General features: G+C 34.9%; 1 protein-coding gene across 16 annotated transcripts in view; it reads left to right on the top strand.

The window, feature by feature from the left end:
- The window catches only part of RALGAPA1 (Ral GTPase activating protein catalytic subunit alpha 1), a 225,311-nt gene that overhangs the window by 176,317 nt on the left and 31,653 nt on the right, over positions 1–17,341 (top strand). For all 16 annotated transcript variants that reach the window (XR_011530802.1, XR_011530801.1, XM_070588316.1 and 13 more), the window contains one exon: positions 2,432–2,587. Coding sequence is in view for 14 of the 16 variants with exons in the window: in XM_070588316.1 (XP_070444417.1) it covers positions 2,432–2,587 (156 nt within the window). In the remaining 2 variants the exon portion in view is untranslated. The remainder of the gene's footprint in view (positions 1–2,431; positions 2,588–17,341) is intronic.

Below are 17,341 nucleotides of genomic sequence, written 5' to 3'. Positions count from 1 at the left end.
CCAGGGGTTAAGGAGGGGATGGAGTAGGAAGGAAGTGGGTGTGGTTCGTGTAACAGGGCAACATGGGGGATCCTTGTGGTAATGAAAATATCTGTCTCTTACCCATGTCAGTGTCGGTATCCTGGTTGTAATATATTTTGCAATATTTTTGTTTTTAATGTTTATAATATGTTTTGCATTGGGAGAATCTGGGTAAGGAGTACATAGAATCTCTTTTTATTATTTCTTAAAATTTCGTGTGAATCTACAATTATCTTTAAATAAAAAGTTTAATTAAAAAAAATAGAGATCGGGGCAGCCCCGTGGCCAAGTGGTTCAAGTTCCACGCTTTCTCCTTTGGCAGCCCGGGTTCATGGGTTTGGATCCTGGGCGTGGACCTGCTCCACTCATCCGCCTCTCTGTGGAGGCATCCCACATAGAAAATAGTGGAAGATTGGCACAGATGTTAGCTCAGGGTGAGTTTTCCTCACCAAAAAACAAAACAAACAAAGGGAGATCAGTAAGTGTTACAGAAGTGTTTATAGCAAAGGAACACTAAACTGAGACTTTCTCCTTTACACAGAGAATTGACTTGAAAATAAATAACTTTCTCACTAAAACAAAACAACAAAAAATCTACACCAAGATAGCATTTTTCACCTTTCAGATTAGCAAAGTTCATAAAGTTTGATACTCTATTTGAGAGGGTATGAGGGAAACAGGCACTCCATACACTGTTGGTGCCGTCCACGGGGAGCAGTTTGGTGGTGGGTTTCAAAATTAGAAGTGCGGGGGCTGGCCCCGTGGCCGAGTGGTTAAGTTCGCGTGCTCTGCTGCAGGCGGCCCAGTGTTTCGTTGGTTCGAATCCTGGGCGTGGACATGGCACTGCTCATCAAACCACGCTGAGGCAGCGTCCCACATACCACGGCTAGAAGGACCCACAACGAAGAATATACAACTATGTACCGGGGGGCTTTGGGGAGAAAAAGGAAAAAAATAAAATCTTTAAAAAAAAAAAAATTAGAAGTGCGTACTGCAGTTCCTCTTTTGACTATTTTGTCCTACAGATCTGCTTTCACAAATGCAGCATGACATGTGTTCAGTGTTATTCACTGCAGCACTGACTGTAATAGCAAAAGATTGGAAACAGCCGAAATATCCTTTAAGTAGGGGACTAGTTAAATTATTGTATATCAGGAAAATGGACTTCTGTGAATCCATGAAAACAAAAAAAATGAAGAAGCTCTTTACTTACCAATAGGAGTATTTTTAAAGGTATTTTCAGTGCAAAAAAGCAAGATGGAGAACATTGTATATGCATTTTGTGTGTGTGTATACACACATATATAAAAATTTAATTGTATGTACAGAGAACATTTTTGGATTGATACTTAAGAAATTCCTTTCTGGGAGGGGAACTGAGTAGCTGGAGACGAGAGATATGGAAGGAAGAATTTTGGTATATCTTTTGAATTTTTACTTATGTTAATGTATTACTGAGTCAGAAAAATAAATTTAAAAATATTATAAGTGATTGAGGCAATCTTGTGGTAATGGCATAAAAACTAATTTGTTACTCATATGTTTAGCCAGTGGTAACTGATATTGACAGCTGAGATATGTTCAGCTCACCTGGTGCAGAGCTTTGTTTCTATAATTTTCTACTTTGTCAGATATTCAGATTTTATTATTTAAAAGCATATGCATAAGTAGTTTCTCCGAGTGGAGAGGTGCAAACAATATTTAAATTTTGTTTCTTTTTTTCTTTCCAGTATTTCTTTAATTTTCTATGATGAACACAAGTTGGTGGCTTCTGTGTATTGCACAAGTCCAGGGAATATCATCCAATGCAATGACCCTGATATTAGCATGTATTATATTTATAATCGGGAAAAAAATATTTAAAAATCTTTGCACAGATTAGTGTGTATTTTTCAATGCATTCGAAGTGTAGTTAAGTTCTGCATTTTTATATTTTTGTTCTGAGCTGTGATAGGTGCCAATAATTAGGAAACCAGTTTTGATGAGTAAATGTATGACATACCTAATTAATCATTTTATCAAAGTAACACTACTGTTTTAACTCTTCCCCAAATCATTTCCAGTCTTGATTTTTGCCACTTGGTTTTTACTCTCTGGTGGTGTTGTCTCCCCACAGCCTTTATAATTTATCGTTAGCACCTAGTAGCCTAACAAAAGATGCATACTGCACAGCAGTTGATTTCTTTCCTAATTAACTCCTACTAATTAGAGATCCTCAAATACTTAAGAAACAATACCAGTGTGAACAGAGCAGCTCTAACTAATAATTCTGGCTCAAGTATTGGTTGATAACATGCAAGACACTTTTTCCCCATGTTTTTGCAAAGTGAGAAATTTGAATCTTTTTCAGTAGTGAATTTTTGAGTTTTGTTTAATTGATCAGTATTATGTGACTCTTCATTGCTTCTAGGTAAATCTTACAAACCATTGCGGTTTCATGGGAGGACTACAAAAAAACAAAAGCACTGGACTGACCACGCCATATTTTGCTACCTCTACAGTAGAAGTAGTATTTCATGTATCGACAAGAATGCCTTCTGATTCTGATGACTCTCTGACCAAAAAAGTAAGTGCTGAGAAAAAAAGTTCTCAGAATTTTGAAATCCTAGTCATTAAGAAAATTAATACATATATAAGGCAGTAATCTAAATCATCAAGCACTATTTCTGAGTGCTCTTCACCCAATGCTGTCTTCAGAAACAGGATTGTTGTAGAGCAAACTGTTTTCCTTAATGATACAATTGAAGGTTATAGTCTTAACAAAGGATTTGTCTTCAAGAAAACAGGGATGTGATAAATTGAAAAACTTCTGCGTATTTTCAAATTGGTGAAATTATATTTCAAGCCCCTTCACACATGGATAGATATAATGTTTATATTGGTTGAGGGAGAGGAAAAAGAAATGTAAATTATTATAAAGCACTTAAAATATCACATGCTATATTGTAAATTTTCGCTAAAACTAATATAGCAGATAAAATAAGCCTTAATTAAAGTTTGCTACCTTAGAATTTATGAGAGATATAGTGGAACAGTTTTGATGGCCCACATCTTTTAAAATCTACACCACCATTTTGCTCTAGCTGGCGCCAGCATTCAAAAACTGCTCTGGTGACCACAGAGATACCTCAGAGCACCGTTGTATGGTTTTGTTAGGGAGAAACATTTTTAAGAGTAAAATCTTGGCCAACTCTTCTTTTCTTTACCTTCTCCTCCTTCTCCTTCTCCTCATCTTCCTCTTCCTCCTCCTCAGTTTATTCAAAACTGCTGGTGAATGTAACCAACTTAATATCTTAGGTCATTTGACTTGATAGGCTGTTGCCTGATATCAAAGCTCTTCACGCTTCATTAACAAGCTATGATATCAGTGTTATTCTCACACTGTTTTAAAAAGGAACTTCAAAACTCGTCTCAAATATTTTATAAGATTAATTTAATACCCTGATGTCTTTTGTTTACATTTTAGAATACTGTTGCAAACTACCTATTAAGATGAATATGGTTAGTAAAACTAATATATAGATGCTAGTTAGACTGAATGAGAAGTAAAGGTGGGGGTAATTGATAAATGTAGGAAAGTAAATTCAGTAACAGGTTTGCTATAAAATTTCTTGTCATGTAGTTTTTAAAAGTACGAAATGAGCCGTGAATACTGACAAGAAGATGGTGAAGAGTTAGATTGGAGTAAAATGTCGTTAAAACTTCAATTAAGCACTTTCTTCCATCATCTCATTTTAAATCTGTATGAAAATAAGCCATACCCAAATTAGAGACAATTATGAATATAGTGCAAAAAGATAAATAATTTTAATCTTTAAGAACTTGGCAGTGACTCATGTTTATCATTTTCATGGCTCCATGGATACAACTTTTAAATCTTAGAGCAGAGTATAAAATTAATAGTATCGTAGATTGCAAACGTAAGAACAGAACAAAGTGCATCATTTTTTATTAAAATGCTTTTTTTTTTAAAAGAAAATTGTCAGGATATTTTCACTTCACTGTATTAAATTTGGTAATTATATAGTACTTGAAATTTTATTCCTGCGACCTTTGTAGAAATGTCAAATAAGTAAGATTTCTTATTTCCTTCAAAACAAAATTAAGGGTTTGTCCTTAATTATTTAAGAAGAATCTGAAATGGATATTTAACAATCCATTATCATAACAAAATTAGTTTTGGAGATGATAACACTAAGAATTATTAAATGATTGAGTTCTAATTCAAACTATACCCTTAAATAGTGAAATTTTTAAGTACTAGGTTTATTAGAGAATTTTGAGAGATTAAACCTTGAACACTAATAGTTTGTTTCATCTATAAATACAGAGTTTTTTTATTGTGGTAAAATAACATAAAACTTACCATTTTAACCATTTTTAAATGTACAGTTAATTGGCATAAAGTTCATTTACAGTGTTGTACAACCATCACAAGTATCCATTTCTAGAACTTTTTCATTTAGTTCAAAATATTTTTTTGAGAATTCTTTGATCTGTATGTTATTTAGAAGTGTATTGTTTAATCTCCAAGTATTTTGAGGTTTTCCAGCAATCTTTCTCTTATTGATTTCTAGTTTAATTCCGTGTGGTCTGAAAGCAGACATTGTATAATTTCCATTCTTTTAAATTTGTTAAGCTGTGTTTTATGGCCCAAATGTAGTCTTTCTGGTGAATGTTCCATGTGAGTGGGATAAAAATGTGTAATCTGCTATTGAAGTAGTCTGCAAATGTTTGTTACATCCAGTTGATTGATGGAGCTTTTGAGTTTAACTATATTCTTAGCAATTTTCTGGCTGCTGGATCTCTCCATTTCTAATAGAGAGATGCTAAAGTCTCCAACCATAACAGTGGGTTCTTGTATTTTTCCTTGGAGTTCTCTCAGTTTTTGCCTTATGTATTTTGACACTCTGTTGTTAGGCACACGCTCATTAAGGATTGGTTACGTCTTCTTGAATACTGACCCCTTTATCTTTAAGTAATGCCCCTCTTTATCCCTGAAACTTTCCTTGCTCTGAAGTCTTCTCTGTCTAAAGTTAATATAGCTACTCCCACTGTCTTTTGTATATCTTTCTCCATCCCTTAACTTTTAATCTGTAGCTGTCTTTATATTTAAAGTGGGTTTCTTGTAAACAACGTGTACTTGGGTCTTGTTTTTTTGATCCATTCTGACAGTCTCAGTCTTTTAATTGATGTTTAAAGTGGTCTTTGATATCATTGAATTAATATCTACTGTATTTGTTACTGTTTTCTATTTTTTATCCTTGTTCTTTGTTCTATTTTTCACTTTTTCTGCCTTTTGTGTTTATAATTGAGCTTTTTTTTTTTTTAAAGACTGGCACCTGAGCTAACATCTGTTGCCAATCTTTTTCTTCTTCTTCCTCCTCTTCTTCCTCCTCCTCCTCCTCTCCTCCTCCTCCTCCTCTCCTCCTCCTCCTCCTCCTCTCCTCCTCCTCTCCTCCTCCTCCTCCTCCTCCTCCTCCTCCTCTCCTCCTCCTCCTCTCCTCCTCCTCCTCCTCTCCTCCTCCTCCTCTCCTCCTCCTCCTCTCCTCCTCCTCTCCTCCTCCTCTCCTCCTCCCCCTCCTCCTCCCCTCCTCCTCCTTCTTTTTTTCTTCTTCTCCTCCTTCTCCTTCTCCCCAAAGCCCCCCAGCACATACTTGTGTATTCTAGTTGTAAGTGCTTCTGGTTGTGCTGTGTGGGATGCCACCTCAGCATGGCCTGATGAGTGGTGCCATGTCCACGCCAGGATCCAAACCAGCGAAACCCTGGGCTGCCAAAGCAGTGCGCTCAAACTTAACCATTTGGCCATGGGGCCGGCCCCGATAATTGATCATTTTATATGATTTCATTTTCTCTCCTTTCTTAGCATATCAATTATACTTCCTTTCTTTTTTAACTTTTTTTAGTCATCACCCTAGCGTTTGTACTATACATTTACAACTAATCCACTTCTGCTTTCAAATAACACTATACTGCTTCATGGGTACTGCAAGTACCTTATAATAACACAGTATGCACAGTTCTTCCCTCCTATCGCTTGTATGATTGCTGTCATTCATTTCACTTATACATAAGCATACATAATCAAATGCATTGTTGCAATTATTGATTCTCACTTCCTTTCTTTATATAGATCTGAATTTCTAACCTATATCATTTTACTTTTCTCTTAAAGAACTTTTTAACATTTTATGTAAGGCAGGTCTACTGGCAACAAATGCCCTCAATTTTTGTTTGTCTGAGACAGTCTTTATTCTCCTATACTTTTGAAGGATAATTTTGCAGGGTACAGAGTTCTAGGTTGGTAGTTTTTTCTCTCAGCACTTTAAATATTTCACCCCACTCTCTTCTTGCTTGCGTAGTTTCTGAGAAGTCAGATGTAATTTTTATCTTTGCTCCTCTATAAATAAAATGGTTTTTTCCCTCTGTCTTCTCTCAAGATTTTTCTTATCTGTGATTTTATGAAGTTCAAACATGATGTGCCTAGGTGTAGTTTTCTGGGCATTTATCCTGCTTAGTGTTCTCTGAGCTTCCTGGATCTGTGGTTTGGTACCTGACATTAATTTGGGGGCAATTCTCAGTCATTACTGCTTCAAATATTGCTTCTGTTTCTTTCTCTCTTTGTTCTCCCTCTTATATGTGTGTTAAACTTTTTGGTAGTTGTCCCACAGTTCTTGGATATTTTGTTCTGGTTTTTTTTTTTGGTTTTTTTTTTTTTTGTCTTTTTTTTCTCTTTGCTTTTCAGTTTTAGAAGTTTCTGTTGTTATGTTTTTAAGCCCAGAGATTCTTCAGTCATGTCCAGTTTATTAATGAGCCCATGAAGGATATTCTTCATTTCAGTTACATTGTTTTCCATTTATAGCATTTCTTTTTTATTCTTTTTGAGAATTTCCATCTTACATTATCCATCTGTTCTTGCATATTGTCTAGTTTTTCTGTTAGAGCTCTTAGCATATTAATCATAGTTGTAATTCCAACATCTCTGCCATATCTGACTCTGGTTCTGATGCTTCTTCAGTCTCTCAGACTTGTCCACACTGGGTCTCCAGAAATTTCTCAGTTACAGTTCAGGTTTTCCTACCCTGGCACTGGTTCCTACAGAGGTTTCTCCTCCGTTAAGTTATTATTCTCTGTATTTGCCTGTCTGCCTAATTTTGGTGGCAGCGGTTTGCCCTGTAACCTCACTTATCTGACCTAAGAAGAGTAGTTGATTTTTCAGTTTGTTTACCTTTTTACTTGTTGTTAGGACAGAGTGGTGACTTCTAAGCTCCTTACATGCCAGACTGGAAACTGGAAGACCCAGAACTTTATCCTTTCAAACAGAAACTCTGTACCTATTAACAGTGACTCTCCATTCCCCCTTCCACCCAGCCCCTGGTAACCTCTGATCTACTTTCTGTCTCTATGAATTTGAAGTGAGTACTGTATGATTCCATTTCTAGGTACCCCAGATAAGTGGAATCATGCAGTATTTGTCTTTTTGTGTCCGTCTTATTTCACTTAGCATAGTGTTTTCAAGATTCATCCATGTTGTAGTATGTATCAGAATTTCATTCCTTTTTATGGCTGAATAATATTCCATTATATGTATACACCACATTTCTTTTATCCATTCATCTATTGATGGACACTGTTATTTCTGCTTTTTGGCTATTGTGAATAATGTTGCCGTGAACATTGTTGTGTAAGTATTTGAATCCCTATTTTTGGTTTGGTTCTTTTAGGGTATACCTAGGAGTGGAATTGCTGAGTAATACAGAAATTGTACATTTAGCTTTCTGAGGAACTGTTTTCCACAGTGATTGTGCCATTTTACATTCCCACCAGCAATGGACAAGCATTCCAGTTTTTCCACATCCTCATCAACACTCGTTATTTTCAATTTTTAAAAAAAATTTTAGCTATCCTAATAGATGCAAAGTGGTATTTCATTGTGGTTTTGATTTGCATTTCCCTAATGACTGGTTATGTGCATCTTTTTATGTGTATATTGGCCATTTGTTATCTTCTTTGGAGAAATGTCTATTCACGTCTTTTACCCATTTTTGAATTAGGTTATTTGCATTTTTGTTTTTATGTTGTAGGAGTTCTTTATATATTCTAGAGGTTAAGCCTTTATCAGATATATTACTTGCAAATATTTTCTCCCATTCTTTTCACTCTTTGATGGTGTCCTTTGATACACTGAAGTTTTAATTTTGATGGAATCCAATTTATTTTTTTCCTTGTTGCCTCTGCTTTTGATGTCAATTCAAGAAACCATTGTCAAATCCAATGTCATGAAAATTTTCCTGTATGTTTTCTTCTAAGAGTTTTATAGTTTTAGCTTTTACATTTAGGTTTTTGATCCATTTTTAGTTAATTTTTGTATGTAGTATGAGGTAAAGGTCCAACTTCATTCTTTTGCATGTGGCTATCCAGTTTTCCTGGCATCACTTGTTGAAAAGACTGCACTTTCCCCCATTGAATGATCTTGGCACCTGTGAAAAAATCAATTGGCCATATATGCAAAGACTTTCTTCTGGGCTTTCTGTTGTATTGCATTGGTCTAAATGTCTGTCCTTTTGCTTTAATTGAATAGTTTAATTGCTGTAGCTTTGTAGTAAGTTTTAAAATTAAGTAATGTGAGTTCTACAACTTTGTTTTTCTTTCTCAAGATTGTTTTTGCTATTCAAGCTCTCTGAGACTCCATATGAATTTTAGGATGGGTTTTTCTATTTCTGCAAGAAACTTTGTTGGGGTTTTGATAGGGATTGTGTTGACTCTTTGGATCACTTTGGGTACTGTTGTCATCTTAACAATATTAAGACTTCCAGTCCATGAACATGGGATATCATATGCTTACATAGTCTTTAATTTCTTTTAACGATGTTTTGTAGTTTTCAGTCTATGAGTCTTTCTCCTCCTTGATTAAACGTATCCATAAGTATTTTATTCTTTTTGACACAATTGTAAATGGAATTTTTTGTAATTTTCTTTCTGAATTATTCGTTGTTAGTGTAAAGAAATGCAACTGATTTTTGTGTGTTGATTTTGTGTCACGCAACTTTGCTGAATTCATGTATTAGCTCTAACAGTTTTTTTGTGGAATCACAGTTTTCTACGTATAAGATTATGTTTTTTCACTGTTTCTGTGGAGGAACAAGAGTTTGGAACTTCCCTAGTCCACCATTTTGCTGACATCACATCCTAGAAAAAGTGTTAATTTAATTATTTCCTTTAAGCTAATTAATTCCAAATTAAAATTATTTGATAGCTTACCAAGTGGAAAAGTGCTAGTATTTTTTCCCATTATTTAGTAAGGAGAAATAACACAGGCAATTACATGGTGTGATATTCTAATTCTTTAATATTGAGATGACAGAAATATTATAACTTTTTTAATGCAAGCTTATGTATTATCTTAGTTGTTAAAATAATTGTACCCATTTTATTGAAAAAAATTACCCTGGCTAGGTAGGCTTTTTTACTTAAATAAAGCAATTTTAAAGGCTTGTTTGTTTTAGTGGGAAAATTTCAAAATGTCACTGCTTTCACATGTATGGTACCTACATATAAAAGTGAAACCTTCAAAATTGTAAACTGTGTAATAAAGCAGTATCATTTGGGAAGGTATAGTTCTCTTATGTTCTCAAGCAGTAATTTAAATCTGTTTAAGTACAAGGTAATCTATCAAGGTTGGGACTAAATTAAGGCAACATTTCCTGTAATTCAGTGGAAAGGAAATATTTACCTGGCCTCATAATTCATTATAGCTGTTCTAAACCTTCTTTTCATAGATATCAAAAAAACTTAACGTTTGTTTCTCTGTATACTGAGTTTTCCTTTTCCCTGTTTAGTATGACTCTTGCCCTCAATCTGTCTTCAGAGTCCTAGCATGTAACATTTTTCTAAGTAACAGGCTTATATTTTAGCTCTATTATAGTATCAATTTCTTTTTAATAAAAGGTTAAATGTTTAAACTTAATCTTAGAAACCAGTTGTCTTATACCAGTTCTCCTTAATAAAAAATCACTTTCTGTATTGGTATTTTTCCTCCTGAATTTAATAAATTCCACATTAGTGGTAATAAGTTGAGGCCTAGAACATGTGTCCTATTACAAATGAACAATTGGATATCATTAGGTTGTCCCCCTTTCCTTTGTACATATATCTTTAGGTGTGTTAATCCATTCAGTAGACACATTAATGAGCACTGGTTGAAGTGTAATATTGGAGGAAGTAAGGCTCCTTGACCTCAGCATGGAGTTTAATACCTCTAATTAAATTAGATAGTCGACAGTCAGTATAAAGAAATAGCTGTGCCTCTGGCAAGCTAGAATTATTTATGACTCTGGTTCTTTGTTTTAAGCTTGATAGGAGAAAATCATTTACATCTATTTTATAGAAACTAATTTTAGTTCTCACTTTTTATTTAAAATATGTGGTGATTTTGTAAATTATTTTTAAGCATTTTATTTTCTCAGAATGAGGTAAATATCCTTGAACCTGTTTAAGTGTAGCATTTCATTTCTTATGAAGAAAAGCTTTTTGAAGGCTCAAGACGATATCAACAGAATTTTTACAATGTAGATTATACTTTTTGAGCAAATTAACTAAACATTCAGTCTAACAAAGTAGTCTCTTAGAAATATACTACCATATCAAAAATCCTGATATAACCCCAGTCAAGCCATCTGTTCTGTAAATTGTCTCTACCTGAGGAAGATTGATGGAGAATGGTTAAAAATAATTTCCACTTAACTGAGTTTATTCACCCCTAAAAATCAAAAGTGCTGCAAGCATTGGTATAAAGTGTTCGCAGGAGCTTGTCTCATTTCCTCTGTCTCCTTGTTCTAGCCACTTGCTGATACTCTGCTTCATAGGTAGCTGAATCATCCTTTCAGGAGTTTGAAGAAGATCAAGTTGAGATAATTGTAACGTACTTAGTTGGACTCTCTAGTCTATCTTTCATTTCCTGGACCCCCCAAAAAAGTGTAAAGAAGCACTTTATTTAAGTCAGTTTCCTCTGAAATACTGTTAGTGTAATGGACAGCAGTTCATTTTCTGTTTTGAAATTTGGTCACAATAGTTTTGCAAATAAATGAGCTTTATAGATCTGCTTGATCTGATTTTAATTTTGAATCTCTTTTTCTTTATTTTATCTAGAAATAAAATTAAAGCGTATGTTACTTTCAAAAAAATTACATGCTAAATATAGTCTGGAAAATGAATCAAAAACAAATTTAAGGAATAAGAACTAAATTTTTATTATTTTAGTAAAAGTCTAGCTAATATAATAGCTAATAAATGCTATAGAATTATACTCATGGCTTCAGTCCCAAATATAACAGCCTTCTGTAAAATAATACTATTTTAATATCAGAGACCCTACCCTTAACCCTAATTTCTGTAAACATACTCCTGATGACAAAAACAGAGGATAGGCAACCAGGAAATATAAATGGTTCAGAGTCAATTCATCTCACCACTGTGAATGGTATAATTTGGATGGTATAACAGTGGCTTCTTATTGCATGTAGAAGAAAACACTAATTCCTCACTGTGGCCTTCAGTGCCTATGTGATTTAGCCACCTGCCTGCCTACCTCTCTGTTCTCATCTCCTGTCACTTTCCTTTTCATTTACCACAATCTGGCCTCACTGGCTGTCATTCTAACCTGCCACCATGTCAAGCTCATTCCCATCTCAGGGGCTCTGCACGTACTGTTCCTTCCATTTGAAAGGCTCCTTCTCCGCACCATCAGGCTTTCTCATTCTCGTTCTTTCTCAGACTCGCATGCCAATTCCTCAGAGGCACCTCCCCAGACCATCCTAGCTAAAGAAGCCCCCTCCACACAGAAACAGTATCACGTCACCCTGTTTCATTTTCTTTAGAGCACTTCTCACCTTCAAAGTGGCATATTAAATAAATGCCGTAATTGCAGATAATTCTATTTTTATTCTGTGCACTACGTAATGATAGAAAAAAATTGCCAAGATAAGCACTGTGATACTATCTTTTTAATAGTCAGCAGTATTTATTGAATGCCCACTCTGCTAAGGTATTGTATACCAGTTGCTATGTTTATTGCTTCAAGAAGCTTTTCTTAATTACTAAAAGTGAATGATCCAGACAGCAAGTGAATATATGAAAATATTTGTGACTATAAGAACATGTGTGAAAGTATGTTTTTTCACATGATGGAGGAGTATGTGGTAGTGTATGTTTTGCTACATGTGGGTGTCTGGAAGATGGGGGAAAGAATGAGGGCTTGGGCAGTGAGTGTTACTCAGATTCAGTTTCTACATGTATACCACTACTTCCTGAAGGGACAGCCTAACCTAAATAATTTCTATGCATCCTTCAAGTGCCATTATAGACCAGTTTTCTTTGTTATTTGCATTCAGAGATGAATATTTGAATCATGATCTGTATTGTTACTTATTCATTTATTGCTTAGTTATTTTACTCTGTCTCTTCCACTGGACTGAAGCTTTGTGACAGCAGAGACTGTCTGTTTTTCCTCACTGTTGTATCTGCAATAGCTGGCACAGTGCATTTAGTCAGCTCTCAGTATTTGCTAATGTGTTAAAGAAGGTGGATAGGAAAAAGGAGACAGGGCCTTTTAAGAACTCATGAACTAGTCCAGGTGTGCAGGATGACTAGCATCTGACCTAGGACAGCAGGAAGGAAAGTACAAAAAAGAAATATAACCCTTTTTTTTCTCTTTTGAGGAAGATCAGCCCTGAGCTAACATCTGCCAGTCCTCCTCTTTTTTGCTGAGGAAGACTGGCCCCGAGCTAACACCCGTGCCCATCTTCCTCTAGTTTTTATATGTGGGACACCTACCACAGCATGGCTTGCCAAGCGGTGCCATGTCCCCACCCGGGATCTGAACCAGCAAACCCCAGGGCGCCGGAGCAGAGTGTGCGAACTTAACCACTGTGCCACCCGGCAGGCCCTTAACCCTTTTTTTTAGAAAAAAAACGAAGTGCTTGTTAGAGATACAGTGAGGAAAATAGAGGAATTGAAGACTTTCAGGTTTGACCCTAAGTAATTATAATTAGTTGTCAGATGTTTTTGACAGAAATAGGGAAGTCAGAGGGTAAGCTGATTTTGTGAAAGAGAAGGTATAGTTACTTTCTGTGAATTCTAGTCTCCAGCTGCAGATGAATAATATTGTGACACTGCGGAAATGTAGAATTGACTCTGGTATCTCTGCTGATAGTTGTGGAACATGAGAATACTGCCATAAGATAGGCAAACATCTGATTTTCGTAAAAGGACATGGAACAGGCCACCACCTACAAAAATTACTAACATTCATGAGCTCCATGTCAGTGCCTGGCAAAACAGGATTATTAAACAGATGGTATGTGAGCACTTAAGTAATGAAGTAGTGATCACCAGGAAACACCATGAGTTCACCATAACAAAATCATATCAAAGTAACTTAATTTTTTTTAATAGGATTACTAGATCAGAGAAGGCCATTTAGACAGTATAAAGCATTTAACTAAGTCGTTTGTTGTGGACAAGTTGAAGAAATGTGATCTTAATAATAGTTCAGTAAGTATATTCATGACTGGTTATATAATCATATCTAGAGATATAAATTTAATGAGAGGCAATATAGGGAGGTGGTTAAAGTATGGTTTCTGGAACCAGCCTGCCTGAGTTTAAATTCTGGCTCTGCCACTTACTAGTTATGTGACCTTAGGCAAGTTACTTTATCTTTTTAAGCTTTAATTCCTCACCTGTAAAAATAGGGGTAATAATAATTATACTTACCTTGTAGCATTGTTTTGAAAATTAAATAAATTTTCACAAAGCACTTAGAATAATAAGCATTTAATAAGCGTTGGAGGGCCAGCCCGGTTGCACAGCGGTAAAGTGCGCACATTCAGCTTTGGCGGCCCAGGGTTCACCGGTTCAAATCCCAGGTGCAGACATGGCACCGCTTGGCAAGCCATGCTGTGGTAGGAGTCCCGCATATAAAGTAGAGGAAGATGGACACGGATGTGAGCTCAGGGCCAGTCTTTCTCAGCAAAAAGAGGAGGATTGGCAGCAGATGTTAGCTGAGGGCTAATCTTTTTCAAAAAAAATTTAAAATAAAAATAAATAAATAAATGTTGGATATTTTTTTAACCAGGAGGAACATCTATAATGACTTGCTGTTAAGTCTCTTACCTGAACTGTCTCATTTGACATTTTTATCTAAAATCTAAATGAAAACACAAGAATTTGAATTTAACGTTAACCCAAATCTGGGAAAGAGAGAGCCAATACATTAATAGCAGGATCAGGCTAACAAAAGACCTTGTTAGGCTTAAAGATAAACTGAACCTGGCAAGATAAAATTTAAGAAGAATATGAAATCTTCTTTTTAGTTCTGGCATCCAGTTTACTACGACTGACTACAACTTCATTTGAGGCTGCGTTGTAAAAATGCAGAAACTAATTTAGTGAACAGAACAAAGGAAATAGTAGCCCCACTGTGGGCTGGTGGTAGTAGTTGGAACTTATATTCATGCTGGTTGTATTTGTTAGAACATATATTCATGCTCTGCACAATTTAATAGAAACATCAATAAACTTAGGTAATAATCCAGAATGATGAATAGGTTTGTAAACCATAAGTGGAACTAAGGACACTTTTAACCTGGAAAAGAAAAGTTGAGATGTGTATTAGACCGGTCTTCAAATATCTGAAAAGATAGTATATAGGATATAGATTGGATTTGTTTGGTAAGGCTCATTTTGGGAAAACTAGCTTCAGGAAAGCAGATTTTAGCTTAGTATAAAGAATGTTCTAATGATTGTAGCTCTTTAAAAATGAATAGGCTGATTTGTGAATTTGTAAGCTTCTCAACCTTAGAAGTATTCAAGCAGAGGCAGGACTACTTGTCAGGGATATTGCAGTGAGAGTTCCTGTATTGGGTGGGAAATTCGAGCTTTGACGTCTCTCCTGGTGCTAATACTCGGTAATATATTGAGGACTTCAATTTTACACATGCTGAATAATTTCATTTAACTGTTTTATCTTCATAAATTGATGATGGTAATTGCAGCTTATGTTATAGACCTTGAATCTCAAAATGACTGTAGCAGCAGTTGAAGTGAATTTGGAAGAGGAATTTGGTTGCCAGTCATTTTAACAGACCTATCCTGTGTACAGGCTTATACTCTATTTCAAAAGGGATTGGAATCAGGGTATAAAAACATGTAGGTAGGAACTCCTTTGAGAGTTTTCAGAGTATAGAAAAACCCACTGAGTAAGCATAGGACACAATCTTGTAAGTCTATGAGAGAGAAGGAATAGATAAATATAAAACAGTATATAAAGTATTTATGTCAAATATATCAAGCACCCTTTTGAATCTGTTAACCACTCAAAATGCGTTTTTTCATTAGTCTTTCAAAGATTCCTAAGATACATAGCAATGATTAGCAATTTCTCAATTTGTGTTTAATTATTATATAGCAGATTTTTAAAACAGAAAGATATAAAAACATACCTCACCTTGACAGCATGAAACATTACTTTTTTTAGCATTTGAATATCAATGATAAAGGATGTTCTTGAAGCTTTTCCCTTAAAACACTTGAACATGTTTAGAATGACTTTGTTATACATATGGGTACACAAATATCTTCATTACAACATCTTGGTAAAAATGTATTATTCTTTTCCCTTAAACTTCTATAACAGACTTTTAATACTCTGTGGTAGATATTTGAAGACAAGCTTTGGTTAAAAGATAAAACTACAGTTGCCCTTTTCTCTCGTTTCTTTAGATAAGTGGGCACTAGAAATTATAGATAGCTTTGGCAAGAGTTCAAGGGTTAATGTAGCAGATAAATAAAAGGAATTTTCTGTAAATTGAGACCTGCATTATTTCAGTTGTCTTGTCTTTCCTAACCTAACTCATTTAATTTTAAAAAGTAAATACTTAAATTCTTCCTGACAGTGTGCTCAGCTTTTACTATCGTTTATTACTTCAATTATACTTGATATCACTTAGAACAATCTGCCATTTGGAAATCTCAGTATAGCCTGGAGCTTAGTATTAGATCTGGCTGCTATTGTAACATGTACAGCATATGACATTAATGTATCAAAATTAGATTGGATCATCCCTCCTGGTTAAATTTATTTCACATTTCTTTTGTATTCAGTTAACATAAACCTATTAGAGAAGCTGACACATGGGGATGGCTGTATAGGAAGGATATTTTTAAAGTATTTTGATTAAAAAATGAAATTATAGAGCCATGGCTTTTCTAAGTTGTGTAATCTTTTTTGGTTTTTAAAAATGTCACAGAGCCCAAGTCCTGCATTTATATCATTCAAGGTGTGTATGTGTGGTATAAATAATGAAAATTAAAACTTAAACAATATTTTGATGTTTGAGGCCTACCATCATGTATTTAGAGCAGTAAGCACATTTATGGTTTCCAAAAAGAATTATTTAATCCACTGAAACCTAAAAAAAAAGTCTTCCTTAAAAGAAAATATAAACCTTTATACTATATTTCTAAAATAATAGATTCAGGTCTATAGATGTAGCTCGGCACTATCTTTAGAGTAATAGCTGCCTCCACCTTATAATCTATCAAAGTGTCTGAGAAGGCTTTTCTCGCTTAGGAATACAAATTTTAAAGTTCAGGGATTTACCTTGTATTCTCAAATACTTAATGACATTCATAGTGATTAGGATTTTCTAGATAGATTGGTTTTGGGGACTTTAAGACCCATTAGAACACTGATTCTTGGCTTTTCTTGTATTTGGAGTTTTTTTGTATTTTTTTTTCTGTTTGATAGACTCTCTCCTCAGAAAAATACACAAATAAAATTTTACAAATAATTTTCAAATATGCACAAACCCCTTGAACCCAGGTTAAGAACTTCAGGGCTAAAGGGTAACGGAAGAGAGCCTTTCATTAAGTGAACTTCACTCCTTTCTTCTTTAAATCACACACTTAACTTTTTTCCTGCCATGTGGTCTTTAAGCCCAAATAAATTGCACATTTCAAAAATAGAAGTTGTCTGTATATTAGCTCATACTAAAAATATTGATGACACTTAGACTAGTTTTCTCTTCCAAACTTTCCCACCTACGATGTGTCCACTTACCTGAAAGTAATCAAAAAGCCCGTGGGAGATGCGCACCAAAAATGGAGTCGAATGTCTGCAGTGGCAGGAGCACTAAATGCAGTCAGACAACCACATTTTATGTTGAAATACATGTTTATGCGAGAATCGATAAAGAAAATTCAAGACAAGTGGGTAGTAGGTTCACTTTTCTAACAAACTTATTAGAAATCCAGTTTTTGG

This window comes from Equus przewalskii, chromosome 1 (assembly GCF_037783145.1).
Source record: "Equus przewalskii isolate Varuska chromosome 1, EquPr2, whole genome shotgun sequence".
NCBI classification, from domain to species: domain Eukaryota; kingdom Metazoa; phylum Chordata; class Mammalia; order Perissodactyla; family Equidae; genus Equus; species Equus przewalskii.
This window is presented reverse-complemented; position numbering and strand designations above follow the sequence as displayed.